The sequence below is a fragment of the Syngnathus acus genome, chromosome 16, assembly GCF_901709675.1.
Source record: "Syngnathus acus chromosome 16, fSynAcu1.2, whole genome shotgun sequence".
Classification (NCBI taxonomy): Eukaryota; Metazoa; Chordata; class Actinopteri; order Syngnathiformes; family Syngnathidae; genus Syngnathus; species Syngnathus acus.
Window position 1 is genome coordinate 4,256,143 of NC_051101.1, and position 24,254 is coordinate 4,280,396.

Sequence of the window (24,254 nt, forward strand, 5' to 3'; positions counted from 1 at the left end):
ATCACAACAGGAAAACGGCACAAAATACAATTTCATGGCTGTATTTTTAAGGAAAATGAAAAAAAATGACTAGCTAAATTTTTTTTTTCAGAATTGTGTTTCAAAATCAGAGAGAGCGAGAGCGAGAGAGAATATATATGAAAGCATCGACATTCAGACAAATTGTTCGGGAAGTCAATTTTAATATATTGGCAGCTCTGGTAGAATGACATTATGCGTTCATTCCAGGAAAACCTCTATACAATAGATTTGTTTGTGTTGAACTGTATGCATGTAATAGTGGGACGCTGACTACAATGCAAATCCACCAAAATAAATTTACTTCTCCAACATGCTGTAAACACAACGCTAAATGTAGATACTATTGAGGTCTCACATTACCTCAATTCCGCCAATGAACTCAACAATATGCCAAATCACATAGATGATGATGTCTCTTCTGTCCGGCAAGCTCTGCAGCTGCTATTCTACTATCTCCCAACACAATGACCAAGATTAATGAAACCTCTGCCATTTTTAATTAGCACGGCCACAGTCATCAATTATGTCTGCCCTACCCCAAATACAAATATTATTATATTTGTGGGAAAATATCTTGATTTATTTCATTGTGGTCTCAAATAGAGAGAGATGAATAGCCTCCCATTATTGTTGTTTGCAAGGAAGAGAAAAGGAGTGGAAAATGATTAGTGTAGTGGTATTGAGAAGTTCCTTAGGAAGAACTTGTGTCACTCTGCGCAGGACATGACAAAGGGTCTGGGCGATTAAAAATAGAGGGAAAGGCCATTCTTGGTCACGGTGTTACTACTCACAACTTTGAATCAACCAAAAATAAAGCCAAAATAAAATTAGGCAGGAAAATTCAGAACCAGCCCAACATTTAGAAGTCTCTATGAAACATAGTGCACACTGCACATGTTCATTATTGTCATTCAAGTCAAAAAATTTAATTAAAAGTAGTTCTGCAGACACTTGGAGCTGCCCTGTAAACTGGGGGAAAAAAAACTTCCATTACAATAAACTTTGCACAAAATGGTACACAAAATCTTTTGCTGTGGATTTGATGTAATTTCCTTGATCAAATAATCCAGACAATTAAGAAAGCCATTCAACACACAACCTGATGCACTTTTTCCAGGAAGACAATTTGTATGTACTTATTTAGTGGCATTTTGTCAGAGTTGCTGTACAATCTTTTTTTTTTTTTTTTTTTTTTTTTTTTTTTTTTTAAATGGCTGACATTGCCGTCCAGCAGTTTACAGTCCAAGTTGGCAGGCAGGTTTGGGTTTCTGGCTCCATGTTCGACTTCACATCCTTCAATATAGCTAATGCACTAAGGAAAGGCACTTAATCCATATGAATGGGTGTTGAAACAAGCATAAACAAGCATTAGTGCATTAATTAATGTGTTTGTGCATGTTTGTGCACGTGTAATAGAAAGGAAACCACTACTGGATCCTTTTCTGTCACACACCAAGATAAATAGATTATGAAAAGGTAAAAAATAAATCCAACAAAACAATTCATAAATAATTGAGCTTAGAAAAGTGTAGTTTGTTTAGCTTTTATGTGTCCTTTTTTTTAAGATGTGCATATCTGACTGAGATGGATTATAATTGCTTCATAACTTGAAGATGTGCATGTTTCAGTTATTCATCATTTGACTCCTGCTCAGACACACTCTGTCAAACACACACACACGCACACACACATGCACACACAATGTTGCTCACGCACGCACGCAAACACACACACACACACACACACACTCACACAAATATTTATACCCTAACTGCCACAGCTACTATATGCCCATTGACTCCAGAGAGAAGTGGAAGAAACATCTTGAATATTTTATGAAACCAGGGGACCCCACCTCTGTCTTCCCCACCCAACAATCTGACACTGCTGCAATGTCCAGTATACACGCACACACACACACACACACACACACACACGGACACACAGAAATAATGTTTTAAATGCAATCATTGTCAAACCCAAACAATGTCATTTATCAAGGGAGCATTTGGGACCGTATAATAAGTTTCACATTATTAATACAATTTTTCATCCTCTGTCATGCCTATCTGATTTATGGCACGCATGTGATCTAAGGTGATCATTGAATTACAATTCCAGTAATAATAGAGAATGGACCTGCTCTTTCACTTGTACCTACTGAAGCACACACAGACCCACACTTAACACACACAAACACACACTTAATTCTGGATAAACGGCCTATTGTTGCAATGTATCGGTGTTACATATGAGATAGCACTACAGCCATCTTGTAGCAGTCAGGCCAAAGAGCTAATTTGCTGTTACTGCTATCTGCGAGCTAAATGATTTACCCAATTTCCGAAAAGGAAGAAAAGAGGAGAAAAGAAAAAACAAATATGAATGTAACTAGCCCCCATGTAATTGGATTAGAACCAGTGCTCATTCATCTAAAATCATTTCGGAGAGTAAATATGAGGAGCCCGTTTGACGCTCGGCTTTGAGAATTGTTGTTGTAGACCTAATGATTTATTGCTTCATGTTGTTTGACATGTTTTCTGCACTTTCTATGACGTGACAGCCATCCCAGTCACTGACAGTGTCTAATCAAACTCCCCTTTGTGATTATGATCCGGACCTATGAAGTGTTATCCCACAGGAAGATGATCCTAATAGGGCCGCAAATATAATCCAATAAACAAATTGAAAGTGAATTTTTTGGCGATGATTAGATAATAAAGACAGAACCCTTCTCATAACATTTCAATCCTGTTAAAATAGGTATTTGCCCTATTAGGAGTCTTGTGTTTGCCTTACCATATTAGCCTGTTTATGAGGGCCCGCTCAATCAACATATCGTCCTGTTCTATTTTGAGCAAATTTAGGGACGAGATAACCGCTAAAGCAGCTCCCCTCGTCCTCACAGGTTTCCATAACGCCTGCTTGCTTCATGAGTTCCACAATTTACAGCATGCTTTCTCTGTATTTTGAAAAGATAATTAGGTTTATACCCAATTTTCACACTTAGCCCCACCCCTCCCCATCTCTTTGTATACCTGAAAGCGCTGATCTGCAGCATGGAAACATAAATATTTCTGTTGCAGCGCAGCACTGGCAGGTGACCCAAATGAAATTCTCTGAGTGTAATTTGATTTACGACGTGCTAATGCAGCTTGATATTAGAGAGAAAAAGCTCTGATATGGCTGCCTTGTGCTGTATTTAAGGCCTATCAGGAGTCTGATAAAGAGCATCCTGTCCTTAGCTGCAGGGCTGAGTTATTGTTGCAGATACTCATATTGATAGTAATTCTTCCTGACGCAATTTAGTGCTCGCAATATATAAATATAGAGATAATGGTTAAGTTAGGTGGCTACGCAGATTGCAAAGCCTTAAATTAAAGAATTATAATGAAGCTTTGAATGACCCATTCACACCCCTTTTAAGCGGTCCGTAAAAGATGGGTGGAGATGAATGTTTGAGCGTGAGCCAAAGTGTATCATGCAAATCAATATGTTTGCTATGTTTGAAGAGAATACCCCATGGTATATTTTTGGCCAGTAGCTTGTGGTGAAACATCACGGCAAACTTGCTTGAGCACACGATAGAAAAGCAACACCTGGGGTATGTTTTGTTATTCTTTTAGTTTCATAATTATGTGCGTGTGTGTGTTAAGATTTAGGACTGCCTGTTTCCAAGTGTGTTTGGGACTCTTGAACTATGGCTAATAATAAAAATAGGCAATAACAGGGCCACCACAGAGGGACATGGCCTTTGTACCTCACTGCCCATCCCCTCACTCCCCTCTGCCGTCATGCCACCTCATTTTCCTCTCTCCGTCCTTAAGTTATGGGCTGAATAACAGCACAACAATATTAAGATAACATTTCCTGATTGTTTGTCAGACGGGAGGCTCCTTCACCCCGCTTTCGTCACGTCTGCCGTGTTCATTAAATTGACAATTTGTATTTGCCCTACAGCAGGATAAACAGGAGCTTATCTGATGGGCTCGGCCTTTTATTATTTATTTCATTATCTTTTCTTTCCACTCCTCCTCCTCCTCTTGGGATAGAAGGTAAACATAAATCAGCCACACCATCTCTGTTGTGTGCCGTTGTTTATATTGCAGTCATCTGCAGCGGTCCTCTATAGGAGGTTCATCCACAATTGTGTGTAGACACACGCAGCCCCTTCACTGTGGTTTTATGTATTTATTTGTTTTTCCTGTGATGAGTATGCAGGCTGTATACTTTAAAACGGCCCTCTGTTAGGGTAATTCTTGGCCTTTCCCAGGAGAGAGAATTCTCTTACAGGAGTGTCTTTCCCTAGTTTATGCTGAAGCCAGCAATAGAGAGCTTTCTTTATTTATTTGAATGTTGACTCACACCAAGCAGAAAACTTATTTTAATAACTACAAATCTCATAGAATTATCCTGATCACCCTGAGCAGTGTTTGATAGCTTAGTCCAGATTGGCTTTGCCCGTGACAAATAACAAAGCCAGCATCCGTGTTGAGGAAAGATAAATGTAATTTGTTCTGCTTTTTTTTTTTTTTACCCTGTACCACAATCAAATTGGGTTTCCATTGATCCCTATTTAAAGAGGATCATCTCTTTAGACACATATTTAGGTCCGAAATCAGTCAGCTAGCATATTAGGCTTACTCACTCTTTCTCCCAATATCTAGAAAGAGCTCATGGCCAATGATTTAATCTTCATTCAGCTAATTTAGTCTGGATCTAAAGCTTGTCGAAGTGCAGAGTGATGAAGTCTGAAAACAGGACGAGAGGGAAAATACTGGGGAAGGGAAAATGGAAGGAAGAAGTGAGGGTAGCTGAGAGATAAAGATGGATGGAGAAAAAGAGAGATGATGCAGTAGGGGGCTGAAGATGATGATCCATCCTGACCCTAGTGAATGCTGTCATGTTCCTCCCTCTAGGTAATCTCTCTCACTCACTCGCTATTTTGCATGTGAAAATGCTCTCCTGACAGTTGCATATCAGATAAATTTTCTCCCCCCTTTCCCGTTGCCCAATAAACAACAGTCTTCACTTTGAAGTTGTCTGTTTGTGTCAGTTTGGCTTCGGGCGAGAGTCGGCCCCTCTCTTTTTCTGTCTTTGTGTTGCCATGAGAGAGTGTTGGAGATTAGTTCCGCACACCAACTGGCCAACAACCTTGACAAATAAATATTGTTGAGCGGTCCATCAAAAATGTCTTTCTTTGAAAGAAAAACGTTTTCCCGTCATTGATTGGTGTGACGTTCACCAGGAACAGAGATTTCTGGTGAATCTTTTTATTGAGTCTTCTTTTTTCCCCCTGTTACAATTAACCTAAATAATCCAAATAATTGCCAGCAATTGTGTCACTTAAACACTCACGTTTACACCTTACCACTTGGAGGCAGCAGTGAGTCTATGGTAAGGAACCAGGTCTTGTTTTTTTTTAATCTATATAATACAACTACTGATAACGATACAAATTTAAACCTCCTAGGATATATATAGTATATCACAATTAAGGCCAGTGTGGCCTGTGATGTTTTGCCAGTATTTTATTCCTGAACTCATGACAAGATCACACCACGATATATGGTAATGAGTGACGGTATACTCGTGGAAGCCGGCAGCTTTCAGAAAGTAGAGGCAACAAGCCCACCTGGGTCTTTGAATAAATCTCCACCGCATGCCAGTCATATCATCTCACTGCTTGACCTGGGGATACAGAGGCAAGATATTGTGGAAGAAAAGGCATTATAAAGACTCAAAAGGGAACGGGTTCGAAGTCACAAAAGCGTATTTATCGTGTGATCTTCTAGTCAGGATTCGGGTCGAATCCTTGAAAGTGATGCTGATTTGTTTGGTCTGTGCATTGTTAATATATATCACTTAAAAAAAGCGGGAAAAAAAACATACAGGTGCCATGGGCACGAATTTGATTCTCAATCCCTTCCACTTGCATTTTTGTGAATATGGTGACCTCGAGCCATTCAATGTTATTCAGTAATAAAATGTATTTTTTTCAAATCATGCATTTAGCAAATATATCAAAATAACATTGAGTTTAAAATCAGTAAAAATAATGGTATAATGCTTTAAAAATATAAATAATAAATGATTACAAACTACAGTGTGAGCCTAAGCTATTTGTGTATTAGTGTTTGTCTTCATTCCACGAAACACAATATATTTGTATAATATAAATTATATACTGAAGTGAGATCTCACTCGCTTCAAACCAGGAAAGGTATTTTTAGCGTGAGCGAGTAACATAATTACGCCTGAGTACGTGCTCTGTTGTGTTTGTGTGCCATGAAAAATCACCAACTCTCAACAAGGTTACCATTTGATTATGAATCGGTACTCAGTAGTCCAGTCAATACCAAAATAAAACACAAACTTCAGCATCCATACCTAATATCATGACCCTTTAAATGTCTGATGTTCAGAAACAACCTCAAAAACTACCATGCAAACTATACAAAAATACATAAAAAGAGTCCAAAGGGTTTAAATGTCCTTTGCTTGCAAATGCATTTAAAAAATTTCAGCCCTTAAATTGTTCTTTGTTCTTTGCAATTGCACATTAACAGCAAGGACATGATCCTTCAATGAATTTTGCAAGGTGCCTTGCTATTTAGAAGCGATATGCATATGGATTTGTGAGACAGTAAATCGTGACGGAATCTGACATGTGGGGAACAAGATCAAAGATCCCATAAAAAACAGACCCAAGCTCTTCTCTCATCCTTACAAACCACCGACTGATAGTCAGTGCTGGTAGCGCACGCACCTTCCTCCATGTTCTCCTCTGTTTTGCATTGGTTCTCGTTTTTCTCCATCGCAGCATTGTCAAGGCCTGCCTGACTTTGTGATTAGGCCGCATAATAAACAATGGCCTGTTTAGCTCATAAAGCAGGACTGTTGCTCATATTGCTTACAATAAAAGATAGCATCTCTTCACTCACCTTATTTATCTCTCCCATGGTGGCACGAGCAATGAGTTGTTCTATAAATACCGCAGGGAATGAAGAAAAACAGATGCAAATGTACATCTATTGGTCAAATTATGTTTGTCCTAAGTCACGTGATGAAAGAAATAAGGCTGTTTAATAAAGCATTGGCGGTTACTGGCGGCATTTTACAGCTTCTCCTTCCTTTCTCGTAAGCGTGCTTGAAACATCTATTGCATATCTGATCCAAAGTCAAATTCATTGAACATATAGATTGTTATTGTAGCCATGACAAGTCATTTTGCTCTTAATACGCCGCCCCCCCCCCTACCCCCACCACCTTTAATTCCTGGCTTTTTGGTTTTACGTCTCTCTACTATTACTCCGTTGCCCCCCCTTTTTCCAGTAAGGAAGATGTATGAGTATGAATTATTGATTCAGACACATGCTACATGCTGCGTGGAGTCATTATTTGTTCAGGTGAGTGTCATGCGGCTCGCTATGAAACAGATACCATGGGGATTAAACGACACAATCAGGACTTAAAGACAGCCACCCTCCCTAAAATAACACGGGCCTCACTGCAAGACAAATGTTCCCCAAAACCTGACATCATTTGTTTATGACTTGCACATTAGTCATTCTGCGTCTAAATTATAGAGTGGGGTAAAGATTAATTCCAGCCCAAGTTTTTCTATTGTGTTCACTTTCTGTTCGTTTCTTGAAGCCCAATAGCACAGCAGATGAATATAGGGGCAGACATCCCACACGAGACAAAATAGACCACAGTGTGTCAAATAATGTAGGCGTCAGCATGAGGAACAGACACATGTCGAGTTAGTAAAAACAAGATGCGTTTTCACACTCCTGACACCTACTATCCTGATGCATTACAAACATGGAATAAAAAAAACAGCCTTTGTAAAGAACATAAGAGCAGATTTTAATTGCCACTAAAAAAAAAAAATTATTTTACAATTGTTTTTGTTTTTTTCCAAGTAAGTACAAGTACACTGTCGTAAAATTGCACTGCATTGTATTGGAGAGGTGTTTCTAATATTGTGTACTGTACATGTTTTATACTGTATGATCATATTATATTGTATGATCATATTTTATGATTATACAGTATCTATTATAAATCCAGTCAATTTGTATTTTATAATTAAAAATTTTATAATGTGGATTCCATTTGAAATCTTGAAAATATGCTCTCGTTCTTTTCAATTGTTGTACATATCAATTGTCAAGCATTCCCAAATCATTTTGGCAAAGCAAGCAACGGTGGACTGTATCCACACATTCACGTTTATGAGATTAATACTGTCTATTTAATGCAGAGGAGTGTGTTCATGATAAAAACACGGATGAGTAAGTGTTTGAAAGGAGTTTTTAGGAGGTGGAGAAGCTATGGTCCAGGGGGCTCAAGAGATGGTGGCTAAAATGTTGATAACTGTTCATTTAACCCTTGCTAAGTGGTCAGGGATGCTGGACAGGTGAACTTTATTCTCCCCGCAGGCCTCCAATATCTCCACCCACCCCGTGTGTGTGTGTGCGCGCGTGTGTTTGTGTGTGTGCGTGTGTGTGTGGTCTGTAACAGAATTTCTGTAGTCCTCTGGGCCCTGGTGCAAAGCAGAGAATAAATGGTAGAGGTGGCAGGCCAGGACAGAAAAATCAATGCCTGCTTATACAGACATGACATACCAGTAGCCAACTACACTCCTGTGTTTGCCCCTGTGTGTGTGTGTGTGTGTGTGTGTGTGTGTGTGTGTGTGTGTGTGTGTGTGTGTGTGTGTGTATAGGTGTGTGTGTGTGTATATAGGTGTGTGTGTGCGTGCGTGCCATCCAGTGTAGACATACAGCTTACAATCAAATGCTCCCGTGCACTGTGACTAGGACTGCAACTACCCAGCAACCTCCATTTCTTTCTCATGTCATAAACTTACCAGTATTTTATGTTAGTGCTAGGATCTCGGTAAATAACAGTTTCCCCCCTGCTGACTTCCTGTCCCTGCCTCCCTTCTTTCTTCCTTACCCCCTATATTCTACAGGAAGTTCGAGTGCAAGTTGTGTGAGCGCTCCTTCAGTGAAAAATGGGCACTAAACAACCACCTGAAACTGCACAGTGGGGAGAAACCTTATAAGTGTTCTTGGCCGTCCTGCCACTACGCCTTCCTCAACCTGTCAGCAATGAAAGACCATTACCGTACACACACTGGTAAGAAATCGAGTGACTTCTATTTTAAATCCAGTAATTATTTACAACGACGTGCACTCATAAATAAACACCACAGTTAGTTTATGAAACACCATTCTTGTGTTTGAAAAAAAAAAAGATAGACAATAGGTGGAGAAACTAGAAAGCTGAAATGTGTGTGTAAACTGTGAAAACGTCATCTCACATAAAAAAAACTTCACAGATTTGTTTCGAAAATCACACATTTTTGCCTGACTATTGGCCATCTGTATTCATTTTCAACACCCAGAGATAGTTGAGCAGTCATTGAAACTAGAAACGCATAAACTTCCAGATTCAATCACTGCCATCAAATTTATATAAAGTACTGTAATCAACAATTTTGATTCAAAGGGATAAAAAAAGACTGTTTTTATTTTTTACTTTAATTTAGATATTTGGACCAGGTTCCGCCGGTTAGTATGGTGTTCCTTATCCTTATTTTTTCACCAACCACAAATAATTTTAATATAATCGGAACATCCATCCATCCATTTTCTATACCGCTTGTTCCCACGGGGGTTGCAGGCGTGCTGGAGCCTATCCCAGTCATCGAGCAGTAGGCGGGGGGACACCCTGAACAGGTTGGCAGCCAATCGCAGGGCACACAGAGACGCACAACCCTTGATGGGTTCACTGTCGAGACCCAAATATTTATATACAATCAATTAAAAAGTCAATTTTCCACCGTTAACCCCCCCCTCCCCTAAATAATACCTCTATGGTAGTCCAGGTCAACCCAAATGTGTCTTTGTTGCAGCCAAGCAGTTTCCCCCTCAGCTTTAATAATGTCCCATACGTGGCCGTTTAAGTCAGTGACAGACGCAGCAGCAGCCAGCGGCCTGACAGCCTGACTGAATGCTTGCAGGAGAGCTCTCCATCCGTCATGGGTGCCTGCTGTGTGAGAGCGAGATTTGCTGGATGTTATTTTAAATGTGTTTCAACAGTGATATAATGTCAAGGCACCTCTGACACAATTAGACATTTCATTTTCATTTGTATCAAGCACTCATCATTCCCCATCAGGTTGCGGACATCGCTGTCACCCAGTTGTCACCAGGAGAGCCGTGTGCAGTTGTCGTTGTACGTGTGTGTTTTTGTCTTGGACAGAAAAGAAACACCAATTTGAAACGACTGAATTAAGTGAGATGGAAAAGGGAACATTTTGAAAAGAGAATGAATGAGAATGAATAATGCACTCACAGGGCAGTGACTGTATTGTGCGGTTATGAGCCCAAAGTTGTTGTAATGTTGTCATTCACTAAGAACAGCCCCGTACTCAAAAATTGCATTAATATTTCAGTAATTTCAGACCGACAAATAGAAAAACAAGCATTTTAAAATAACCTTGTTTAGTTGTTGAAGCGCTGATCAGAACCACAACCTTCAGGCAAACTGGAATCCACAAAAATAAAAGAATAAAAAGAGTAAACCGGCATTATTCTACAATTCAAAAGCTAAAAGTCATTAATCTAATAATCACATTGTAAGGTAACTTTTCTTAACAAACTTAAACTTCTTGCTATGCCTAAGATGTGACTGTTTTTTTCGATTGAAATTTTTAATTTAATTAAGTAATGGCATCTAAAAAGACAAGTAATACTAAATAAACATCAGCATGTTTCAATATTACCAATTCTTTTTCCAATAACATCCTCGTGGGATTTTTATATATAATTGCTATAGTAACAATATTTAAAGTTATTAATCAAATCCGATATTTTTTCAACTTTTTGGGGGATGTCATTCACAAATTACTTCCTGTGAGAAATCATAATAATGCTAACAATATTTGATATTAATACATCTGATTTATACAGTATTGTTTTGTTTGCCAGGTCATATTGCATTGATTATTTAAACATTAAAAAGCACTGATTGTTGAGATTTGAGTTTTATTCATGGAAAAAAAAACAGTTAACCAATATAAAAACCACAGAACTATCTATGTGTAGAAAAGCAATCTATTGTGAAGCAATCAATCGGCACCATTACACATAGCCCTGACAACATTTGGGAATGTCCTGAAGAAGAAAGAACCCAGTGGTGTGTACTAAGTTGCAGATGTTGATTGACAGACCAATAAAAACATCAGGCCACTTCAGTCTCCAGACACAAAGTTTGTAGAGCATGCATTTTTTTCCCATGCTAAAGAGACTGGAGTAAAAGTAGATGAGGTGAAATCCTGCAACAGCATCACTGAAGAATTTGAATGTTTCTTACTGTCAGTAGGTTACAGGCTTGGTACAGTTGTTGCAAGCAAAAAGTTTACAATTAAATCTTAACTCCTGTTTATGGTATTTTATATCTCTATGTTCCTATATTTTTGCTCACCAGATGCGATTACCTGGAAATATAGAATAAATGTTGATATCTTGTCTTTTAAGAACAACCAAACGACTTTTGGGGTAATCATTCATCTTGAATGGCAAGTATATATATATATTTGGGGGGGGGGGGGGTGATATCCAGTGCAGTCCATATTAACTGTGATTCCTAAACGGTGGTCCCCTTGTTGTTGTTATTGTTTAAAGAGAAAAACGTTAGCACCTCCAGCTCTCCTTTACTGCCCTGAACTGCATGCGTTGTTCCTTTCTGATTTGTGTGCTTTTGTTATTAATCACTTTTCCTCACACGGCAGTCGTCTGAGCGATTGGGAGGGGGGTGGGGGTGCAGCGAGGGGAGTTCTGTGGTCTTCAGCCGCCAGGGTCATTTGTAACCGCTGATGAATGAACGACACAAATAAATAAATAAGTGTGCTGCATCTTACCCACCCAGCTTTTTTTTTTTTTTTTCCCCCATGCTCTTGGGCATTGCAAGGGAAGGGGGGCCGCGGTGAGGGGGAGCGATGCGTTGGGGGCTGAACACAGCGACAGGGCTACAATTGATTTCCTCATTGCCTCAGTTTGTCGCTTAATCTGGCGATATGCTGATAAATCTTCGTACTTTGTCAATTAATTTCTCTGAAAAATGAGAGCCAAAATGGCGAGCACATCAATACAGCAGCGGATTCCGTGTCAAAAATTAAGCGGTAAAATTAATTGCCCTCCCGTCCTCTCCTGTTAAAACATAACTAATGAGGGTGGCAATTATAGCATGCAGACTCCTTCAGGGTTGAAACATACACACATATCATGGAATATATATGAACACACACACAGTAGGAAAGGTTGTACTGTTTAGATTTAAAGATACTTATTTTATTGTTTTGCATTAAAGAACTTTAAGAATATAATAAAATGACTACTCTTAGAATTTAGTGGTAATACTGCAAATATGTTACATGTGAACATTTTCAGGTGTTTAGTTGTAGATTAGATACAGTAGGTGATCTTACTAGGAACTGCACAATTTAAATTTTTCTTCTACGTGTCGAATCGATGCCCTCTAGTCGTTGATGATGTTGTGAATATTTGTTCAGTACTGTAAATGAAACAATCACAGGAAGAGGTCAGATAAAAATCCTCTTGCTTGCTTTCTATTGGAACGACCAGATAATGTTTGCACAAACTTGGCCTTTTCTCTTTCCGGGCCCATCACAGCAGCAGGTTCTGCATGGTGGGCATTTGCGGTGTTTGCAAATAATGGGGGACATCTTTGTGTGGGATGAAGTAATTTCCGCCCTCCACTTTAATAGTTATTTCCTCTTCACCGGTTCATTGTGATGGATGTATTTCATTCAGTGTACTTGCAAGTGTTTGCAAGTGAAAACTGCGTGATTAGTGACTGGTTGACGTCAGGCCCTACATGTCATTGTGGGTTAGTAAAGTCACTACAACCCTTAGTTTTGACAACTGTGTATCACTCTTCCGCTGCACCACCTTGCCTTTTTGGTCAGCCAAGAGTGTTCCACCACATATCAGCAGATGAACAGCGCGCAAGTAATTTATTGCCAATGTTTTCTCCTCAAGAATGCTCAAGAATAATTGTGGCGACCGCAGCTAGGCATAAGGATCGATGGTGATGGATTTTTTCTGTGGTGAGGTCTTGGAGCGCTGGGTGTAATGAGAGATGGAGAGAGGGAAAGGGCGAGAGTGACCAGCATCGTATTTTCTCATATAAAGTCAAGGTCTAAGCAGATAGGGTTTACAGGCTAGAGACAACGGACCTCGTTTGTGCTGGGCATCTGTTCAAAACACTATTGTGATCATTGTCACATTGCAGACCACAAAATAGGTGCACCTTTAATCATCATCTTGACTGGAGTATTTGAAGTATATATTGAACTGAAGTATATACTGAACTGAGCTACCTGCTGAATGTGTAATAAATTGAATAAAGGTAAAAACAAATCTTAAAATTAAAATTAATAAAATCTCAGTATTTATCTTGTCAATTTTACCCGGTGGGCCGCCATTATTAGATTTTTAACGAATTGGGGGAGACTAATGAGTTTTCATTGAAAAAAGTGAATCTATTCATGTAGCTTGAAAAATGTTGCTTTATAAGGCTGTTTTAAATGGTGCTGCATTAAAGCTATTTTCACAGTTGAGGGGTTTTAAACAGATAGGTTCGAGGAAACTTGATGCAAGTTTGTCTCTCTGGGCTCTCACTGAAAGTTGCTATCTGCGTTTCAGAAAAGCGTGTGGCGTACCACAGAGGCCCAGCTGCGAGAGTAACCTACTTCCATGATCAGAAAATGCAGTTCAATATTTGAATTCACATGAATATTTAAATGGCTTGGCTTGCTAAAATACTATGTGCAAGTGTGCGTGAGTTCAGTTTTTACTGAAGTGTATTTGAATCATCATGCATGGAAAAATATATCACAATACATGAAGTACGATGTGTGTTGGACATAGTACATATTATTTGGCAAGACATCTGTGTCAACTCTGTAAAAGGCCTCCATTATTACCAAAAAACGTGTTGTTGTGTGTGCGTGTGTAGGTGCAGGTGTGTGTATGTGTGTCTGACTGTGCGTGAAGTTCTGCACAAATGGGAGGGAGAAAGAGAGAGGGAGCTCATCATGCTGTTAATGACAAGGCCAGATGCAGAGAAGGGAGGAGGAGTGTGAAAAAGCTCTCCACGCTCCCCATCTGGAAGGCATCGCCCCCAAATGAAGTTGTAGAAAACCATCCCATTGATAATAAAGCTAATTTTTATGGCTCTGACAAGTATGTAATTATGTTCAGCGGTGCTTTTCAGATTTTATCACAGTCAATAAACCACACTGGCAATTTCCCGTCCCCCATTTGACATATTTACATGGATCCATCTGATTGGAGGAATTAGTTAGCTGCGAGAGCTCTGATGGATATACACTACTGATCTGTGACTTTTGCATGGCTCATCTGTGAGCCAACTCAACCTGTTTCTCATATATTTACTCTACTTGTTCTATTCTCTTTTTATAATACTTTAAATCACCCTTCTAACACATTTCCCTTTTGGTCTTAACATTGGCTTTTCTAAAATTATTTTCCTTAGTGGTACCATAGCCGTGACTTTTTTTCCACCTAGTTTTGAAATAAGAAATACGTTTGATACTGTCGACTTAAAATTGTTGCAGAAAGACTTTTTTTTTTTTAACCCAGTGTCAAAATAACAATGGTCAAAAAGCACAACAACACAACCTGGTGAAATTTACATTCAGCTTTGTTTTGTGTGCTAATTATATAATGTTCCTGCATATAGAATTATGTGTCTACTACGTGTTTTGCTAAGTAGACAATAATCTGAATAAATGAGGTTTTTTCCTCCTTGTACAGGTGAAAAGACTTTCCTATGTGACCTGTGCGGTTTTGCTGGAGGCACACGACACGCTCTCACCAAACACAGACGCCAGCACACAGGTACGAAATACACACCGGCAGCAATGTGTGAACTCAATAATCTCGGACTGAGAGTGACACTTTAAGATAAAAAAAGTAGTATTTTTCCCCTGTACATAATTTTACCAACTATGATACAAACAAGACTCCCATCGGTGTGACACGCCGCTGTCAGTGATAGGCATGTGTAGCAGCATGGCTGAGATTTTTAATTTTAGTTATCATTCCACCATGTCAGTCTGTTGCTTAGGGAAATTGGATATTTTTAGATGGGCTGTCAATAATAGTGTTTTTTGGGGGGGAGGAAATGAGGAAATGAAACAACATAACTGTTGTCAAGAAAGGGCCCAAGGATCAATAATCACATTATGAGTTCAAATTAATTTTTTTCTAATTTAGTTTTTGAGCAACTCAGTTTGTTTTCCACTTCCTTGCATGTATTAATACAATCAATTGTTTTTTTTTCTTCTTTCTGCTGTCTGTTTTATTGTCAAATCTCTATTTAAATCTCTACCCCACAGGAGAGAGACCCTTCAAATGTAAACTTTGCAGCTTCGCTTCTACCACGCAGTCCCACCTGTCAAGACACAGTCGGGTTCACACTGGGGAGAAACCATACCGTTGCCCCTGGTGCGAATACAGGTTGGTATCAGCTCATTGACCTGCCCACACTTGGTGGTGCTGATGGCCAATGATGATCAGAGCCGGTGTATGGTACTTGGGGGAATACGTGATTTGCCAAGCAGGTGGCACAGTTTCTGCGCGTGCATGTATGTGTGTTGGTATAAAATCTGGATGTAGGAGGTGAAGCGGAGACTGCTCTAATCTCCAACACTGCTCCATCTCATTATCAACAATCTCAGTAAAATCGCCCACTCAGACACAATGTTGCCGACATTGGCAGGTCCATGTCATTATAACCCCATCATACCACATCATTAATTAAACAAGAAATTGAGTGAAATAAAAAATTGTTTTACTAAAAAATGTAAATTATGTAATTGGAAACAGTCCTATTACTCTGTGTTCTCAGTATTTGTATTACTTGAATGCCATTAAGGCCATTGTTAAAGCTCGAATATTATTTTTTTTTAATCAAATTTCATCGAGCACTTTGTTTAGCGCATACATACAAGATTTTCGTAGGTGAGAGGAGCAGAATTGTACTTCAGGTGAACAAACGATTAATTCTATCGATGGCACTATTTTTCAGCATTTTCTGCAAATTGCGAAACATGCTATTTGATATTAATTTCTTTACCTATTAGTTTTGTTTATATTCTTAAAGTCAAAGTTGCAAATTGAATTGTCGTATTGTTAGTAGCCTCTGACTCCTGCCAGCAACTAATGACTGTTTATGTATCGGTGCTACATTCATTGTCTTATATATACCTGAATCATGAAAATACTGCCTCAGTTTGAAAAATGGTGGCTTTGAGGATGACACGCCTCTTGACAGCGGCAGAAATGTATGCAACCTTGTAAAGTGAAAGCAGGTATGTGGAGGCTGGTAATGATTATTAGTGGGATTTTCTTGGCAGTAAAAGGTCCAGAAAACACCACTGATCTAAATAAGCCCCTCATGCACCTCTTAACAAACTCAAACACATTTGACTGTCCTCTACACAAGTGCCTCTCAATTACACTTTTCCAATTACCATACGCTTGCTGCAAGGAGAAATATGGAAATTATTAAAATAAAGGAGGGCAGAAGAGCAGGAGAGACAGAATTAGACAGAAAGGGTGATGAACGCGCTCAGCATCAGTATGGCTGATTCCCATGGTGAGTGCATTGATGGGGGAGGAAGTTGAAACAGTGTTGGGCTAATTAATACAGTGTATAGTAGGAGGGCTGGTGTGGGCTTTCACTAACTGTGGCACCTGCTGACTTCTAAATGCTCGCTGTGTTGTTTTAATATGACAATTACACCATTACCATATCTGAGGGATAGTATACCCCCTAGGAATCCACCTACGCGCCCTGCAGAAGTTTTTAAGTGTCACCTTAAATACACATTTTACTCTCACTTTTGCAAAATAAGTCACTCTTTGTAATATATGCATATTTCACTACAGTTTCTGTCTTAATCAACAACTGATACAGTATTCATATGTCCGTTAGTTTCACAGTTTCATATAATTATATGGCCACCGCAGATGTATGAGGAGTCTAATGTTTATACATACAGTATTCATACGCTATGTGTAGAATTGAATAACTGATCCCTTGGATTCATGAATGAATAATTGTGAGGACTGTCAGTATTTGGTGACTCTACACTGATCAGTTAGTTATGATGAATCAGTTATGAAGGCAACTGGTTAGGAGTCACTACTTCAATGACACGCTCGGTACATAACAATACAGTCAGTGACTTACGAGGGCATAGAACGTGACAAACTCATTTTAATACACAAAGTGTTTCTGTTTTTATTTATTTATTTATTTGGGTTGTTTATTTTGTGACCAATAGCACTTGGTTGACCTTGACTAAATATTCAGTGCTGCTGAGGGAAAACAATCACAAAGGAAATGACGGCTATTGCTATGCTCCCTTCACATGTTGTGTTTGTGGTCTTACCTGAAAATCTGACTTGTTAGTTTTACTGGATATGTGCAATGCACTCATCAGGAATCCAATGCCAAATAGAATATATCTAAATGCAGCTTTTATGAACAGTTTATATTTGGGCTAACACAGCATTACACATTGGCCTTCATCCTTGTGACCTGCTCTCAAGGTTGATCAATGGCTAGTGTTCATGGATTTTATACAGCGTGAGCAGAACATATAGGTTATTTTTTTTGGGGAGCTCCAGTGGACTGTGGCCCGTGATGGAGATCGGTGTCTCTGCAAAAGTGAAAACAAATTTTCTCTTCAGCTTGTGTGAGCTATGGCACAGTAAGGCTTTATTGGCCTGGCCAAGGTGATAAGGGAGAGTAATTGTGCACTGTACTGTCCAGAACGTCAGGTCCAAACTGAGCATGGATATCCCATCCATCATCGCATGATGGTGTGTGTTTGTGTCCGCGGAGAAAAAAAAAAAAGGTTTCTACCTATACATTCTTGCTTAAATGATGTCTTACTACAAGCATATGTGCAGTACATGCAGAATCACATCTACCGTGGATTAAAGAAAAAGTCTCCATACCACTGTTAAAATGCCACTTTTTATATCGAAAATGAGACCATGCTCACCTATCACCTATATACAGGACTGTCTCAGAAAATTAGAATATTGTGTAAAAGTTTTTTATTTTCTGTAATGCAATTAAAAAAAAAAAAAGTCATACATTCTGGATTCATTACAAATCAACAGAAATATTGCAAGCCTTTTATTAATTTAATTTTTGTTTTTTAATTGCATTACAGAAAATAAAGAACTTTATCACAATATTCTAATTTTCTGAGAGAGTCCTGTAATTCTATTGAGCAAAAAAATTATTTTCTAAAAGGGAAAAGAACAAATAAATGAGATATTGTGGTGGTACACACACTCTTATGTTACTGAACTGTCTAGCACTGTGCGGGGTTTAATCTCTCATTTTTAGAAGTGGTCTACTGTTGGACACTACGGTTGCTTTATCCACACACACTCACCTTTTTTTGTATTATTTAAGCTACAGTGGCCAGGGAAATCTTCCTCGACAAGCTCACCATCATGTTTGTGGTCAGATTGAGAAAGTAGAGGATCTGCAACACCTCCAAACATTGTTTAAAGAGCCCTTTAGGCGACTTCCATTGATCAGTGTGGGTGGTGGGCCTTAAATATTATTTTTTTTATTTGCCTTCACCAACTTCTACTCTTGCCAGATCCAACTGTGCTGAAAACATTCGAAAGCACATCCTCCATACGGGAAAACATGAGGGGGTGAAGATGTACAACTGTCCAAAATGTGACTACGGCACCAACTCTCCCACAGAGTTCCGCAACCACCTAAAGGAAAGCCACCCCGATATTGAGAATCCAGACCTTGCTTACCTCCATGCAGGTATGTAATCTTTGTTATTGCCTATCAAAAAACAACACATTTAATACACAAATACATATTTTATGTCAGCTTCATACACTAATTACACACTGACTGTCCTCCACCATTTGTATTATTGCTAAGTTGTTTTTCTTTCTTTCGCTTCTTTTTTTTTATTTCACCCTGTATTTTTTTTTTTTTAACTTTCAAGGAATAGATTTCTATTAATGGGTTTTGTATAAATCCAACTAAAGACATCTGAGGTAATTAAGGTCAACCAAACCAAGCTCTTTGACAATTGTAGAGGTCAGATCTTCTCATCTCACTGAATGTTCTTTTTGTCTGGAGATCAAGTCTTGCTATTCACAGTCACAAAGACACTGCTCTCAAAGATTGCCGGTCTAGTCTTTGCTGTCAGTCACTCAGACCACAGAGACAGATGAAATCATGATCTTCCTCGGTTGGTTTCTTTGGATCCCATTGGTCTTCATTTGTCCTTGGAGAGCCACCAAATCCGATTGACAGAGTGTTTGTCCTTCATAGGAACAGAGGAGGTAGCCTTTATCCTGTTATCCTTCTGACCTCTTCAAACTGTAGCACTACAATGCATTTTTTGCGGCATTGTTCTTCATTTCTTATTGAAACTAAACAACCCTTGTGTGGTTTCTGATTTTTTTTCCCCCAAACAGTTATGAAGTTATAATAATTTTTCAGATGCAAGGACGTGTTCTTTCTTAAAACTCTAGCTGAGCCTAAATCGTATCCTCTCACCTCGCACCCAGCCCTTCCTGAAAACCTTTCACCCCATAATTTCCCTCACCTCTGTTTCACTGCTTACATGGATGACTTTGCTGCAAAGACTCTTTTGCTTTTTATTAGATTTTTGTTCCCTTTCATTTTTAATTGTCATTTATAAGAAAACACAATACTTATTCCAAAATCCTGTTGAGGAAATTTCAAGGTCACATTTATGGGCATCATGCTATGACCACAATTCATTCTAACCGTATAAAGCACTGTAAACATATAGTTCATGGTCAGGGTTGCAGATTGAAGGTCGACTCCTGTATGGAACATGTATCCTGTGAAGGAACAATAGTATTCTCCTCTTTTATTCAATTTTCACATGACCAATACAAAATATAACACAGTAAACAAACAAACATGGCTTCACTTATGTTGACTATAAATTACGATGATCATCTTAAGTGATGTGATGATCTTGCCTCTGTCAAATGGCATGGTAATATATCATTGCATAAATGGGAAAAAAATGTGTTCCCCACATCAATGCATTCAAGCTATAGGTGGTTGGTGGGAGGTTGGAATCACTGAAATTACGCTTGTGATCTTTCCGGCTTTCTAAAAAAAGGTGAGATGGTCACCCCCCCAAAAAAAAACTGTTTCATCTAACTAGGCAGAACAAGACCAAAAGAAAGAGACAGAAGAAAAAAGATTAAGAAGGTGGATGTTGAATTAACCTGCATGTGATTGCTCTCTGTCAGAGTGGCACCAGGGCCAGCAGCGAGAGGCAAATCATCTGTGATGGCCCTTCTTGCTTTTTCCCCTTTGAAAGACACAGATCAAACGCACCCTACTCACGATTCCTTGCAGCCCCATCGCTTCGGATTGATTGACACCCAAATATCTTGGCTGCTGCTCTGTCTTCCCAAATAATTCTCTTCACCCACGTCTCTCTCCATCTTCCCCTTCTTTATTCAGTGTTGCAACTTGAATTAAAACCATTCTCAGGGATGAAAGCAGAGGGATTTTCCAAATGAAAGAAAGAAGGGAATTAGACTCTGCAAGTAATGCTTGGGAATGATGATTAGAATTTGAGAAGAAAATGAGGAAAAGGGAGGGTTTGGTGTAATCAAATGGTAATGGCAATTGTCTTTCTTTTGCGATCGGCAGTCAGATATGCCAGACAAATTCAGTACGCTCTGCACAGGACAGTATGTCAGGATGAGCTGCAGTTTTGCTACACACTTGGGTCGAGTTAATTCAAACAAAACATGGCTTTTATGCAGTTGCTGACTTCCCCCAAATTGTCAATTTATTTTCTGTATCTCAGCAATGTTTATTTCCTATCTTTTAAATACGAGAAACCACAGCAAATCACGGCTCACATTGTGAATGTCACATGATGAAATTTAGAAAACACGTAATTTGCGTGTTACATCACTACTCAGAGTGCATTATGACAAACTACAATGGCGACAGATATGCAAATGAAGTTTCTACAAAACATTAAATTGGAAATTATTTTTGAAACTTGTGTCTTACAATTATGCTACTAACAACCAAACAAAACTCATAGAGCAAACATGTCATTAAAGTCGGGGTTCCTTTTAAATCAACTCTCAATCAAGATGGTTGAAATCAAAACAAAGAAAACAATACAATAGGCGATTAAAACTACTAGACACTTCCTGACAGAAAAATAAACAAATACAATGGACACTTTACTGTTGATGTTTTGAGTGATATATTGGGATAATTATATGCCACTGACCAGTCTATGAAGACTGACAGAGGGATAGAGACAGAAACAGCTTTCATGAGCCTTTACATAAAAAAAAAATACTGAATTGCATGAGCTATATATCATTAATCTTCTAGAAAATGTTTAGTGACATAATGGCATATAAATAATTAAAATGATAAACATCTATTTACTCACATGCCACATATTTGATTTTATTTTATTTTTTACAAGAAGCCTGTAGATCATGGTCTGGGAAAAATAAGGAATTTTAAAATGAAAATGTGTAGATATTGTGTAAAATGATTTACCAATATTTTCTGGATGACGAGAAAGGCAAAAAGGTAGTGAGTCACACGCAACATTGAGAAAGGCATCGTGCACGGTCATGCATTGCAGAAACCGTCATTTATCCAATGACTGATCCACTTAAATGGTGATAGCAGCTGCTGTGATAAACTACATACAATCTGTACTATATCTCATCCAAATGCTTTACATACATACTGCAGTTTATTCCCATCAAGTCACAGTATATCGCTTTTAACTAACTACTTCAGATGGTCGACATTCATAGTAAGACAAATAAACATACAAACATCTTGACTGCATCCATAGGAAACGTTTGGTTGATTGCTGTAACAACATGTTATCTATAGATGTCATATGCCTACATCCACCTAATGGCTGTCTTGAAACAAAATATTAACTGTTGTCAAAACTTAGACTTGGCGTCATTTCTTCGTCCACTGACAGCAACACCTGTTTGAGTGCAGGAATACTTTGAGCAACACTAGTGTGTGCGGTTTAATATCTGTGTATTATACATAAACTGAAACAGTCAAACACACACGAGGTCCTTTCCTGTGAGTGATGTATGGAAGGAATATTCGAGTGCAGCACTGTTCCTCCATGGGATAGTGACGAAAACCAGACAGGCAGGCCGTCGTCCTATAAATCCTAATCCATTATTCAATCCACCTTCTCCCTCAATTCAGACACACACTACTTACCCAGATACATCTGAGCTGTCTAAGGCGAGAGATATACAGACGGGGGGGAATGGTGACCAAATGAAAGAATTGGACTAGAACTTTTGGAGAGCATATTGAGACAGCAGCTTTTTAGTTTCAGCCAAATCTTGACCTTTACTGAGCCAAGACAACCCTTTGTCTCGATGCCTTACCTCATCTACACCCTCTTTGGCTCAAGTGTTCTTTTTATGAACTCTGACGTGACCTTTGCCCTCTGTTACTGTACGAAGCAACCTTTGTCTTCTTCATTTGCCTCTCGTCGTCTGTTTGGTGACTCCAGACACAGCAGAAGCATCGCTAATTACCAGCAGGTTCAACTTTTCCAACTAAACAACCAATTATCAGCGCTTTAGCTAAAGCCGAGTCCCATGTTTTCTGATACAGTGGCCTATTAAGGACCCTTATTTCTCCCCCAGCATAATTGAATCCCCTGGCTGCTAATCAGTGGGCTATTTTAAGGCAATGTGCAGTTGGTAATCAGAGGTCCTGCCTATTAGACTATCAGATCCCAATTAAGTGCCCTCTTATTTCCAACATAACAAGTCGCTACTGCCACTGGTGTTATTGTAGTTCTCTTTTTAGCGGCCAGTTTCTGTTTAGAGTGCAAAAATAAAAGGGCAAAGGTTAATTTCAGTGTTAACAGCGTTTTGGGTTTTTCTTTTGTTCTTTTTTTTTTCCCACACACATAATGAGGAACTACTGAAACGAGGGGTGGTGTAGATACAAAGCTCTCAATCGTTGCATTGACGTGGTTCACTGCTTTGTTTATTCCTGTTTTCTACACAAAATAGTCTTTTACAGTACAAGCTGTATCAAAGGAGTTTAGTCCATTTCTTTCGAGATTAAATTTTATGGTCTGCTTCCATTTGCAGAGTAAGTTTAATGTCAACATAAATCTGTGCTGTGCCTGAAACACTGATTTCATGATGAAACTGATGGATGTAATTCAAGTGCCTCTGTAACATCGGGGAGTGCTCAACCTAATCTATTGCAAATGTTTTTTCAACCACTTTTATTTAGGTTTAATGAGTGCACATATCACAAACCTCTCATTAGCAAATAGATAGGCACTGAAGCTGCTAAACTACAAATGCAAACATCTATCTCCTGCTGCCTCATGGGCCTCTCTGGCAAAATTGGATGCGTCTTATTGCAGATTTTAGATTTGAGAAGAAAAAAAGTTTGGAATTAAACGCTTTCCGCAACAGGACCTGTTTTGTCTTTTAGGATGTTCTGAACATATCCCTGCTTTTGTCTTGGTCGCATCTTGGTGACTGCTAAAGTGGGGCCAGAGTGAGAAAGAGGCCCACAGAGTGTAGCTTTTGAATTGATATGAGAATTCAGAATGTGTACGTGTGTGTACATGTGCACGTGCATGCGTGTCCGTGTGTTACAAAAAGAAAGTGCGCACGTCTTAAAGTCTGTGTGTTTAGTGTCGGTGTCGACTCCCCACAGCCTAATTAAAGGGCAAGAGAAGCCACTCACAGAGAGTTTATATCTAAAAGGGTAAATTAGCACTCAAAAGGGGTGTGGCAAATTCAAAAAAAGGCCAAAAAAAAGGAACAAGGAGGATGAAAAAAGGGGAAATGTCTTAATGAGATCTCAAGACATATTGTCTTCTTTTTTATATGAGATGAATGGGCTCTTACAAAATGACACCTCACAGTTTCACAGCAATATTTAGTTAGTCAATATTGGTGCGTCACTGGCAATCCTGGGTGTTGGCCGAAAGTGAAAGTCGCTCATTTATTTATTTATTTATTTATTTAAAGTGTTCGTCGTATTTGCTCTTAAATTAGTTA

The 24,254-nt window shown here is 38.9% G+C and overlaps 1 protein-coding gene across 1 annotated transcript in view; it reads left to right on the plus strand.

The window, feature by feature from the left end:
- The window catches only part of znf407 (zinc finger protein 407), a 118,540-nt gene that overhangs the window by 62,086 nt on the left and 32,200 nt on the right, over nt 1–24,254 (plus strand). The window contains exons 6-9 of the mRNA XM_037273037.1: nt 9,002–9,168; nt 14,898–14,981; nt 15,482–15,602; nt 18,776–18,954. Of these exons, the coding sequence (XP_037128932.1) occupies nt 9,002–9,168; nt 14,898–14,981; nt 15,482–15,602; nt 18,776–18,954 (551 nt within the window). The remainder of the gene's footprint in view (nt 1–9,001; nt 9,169–14,897; nt 14,982–15,481; nt 15,603–18,775; nt 18,955–24,254) is intronic.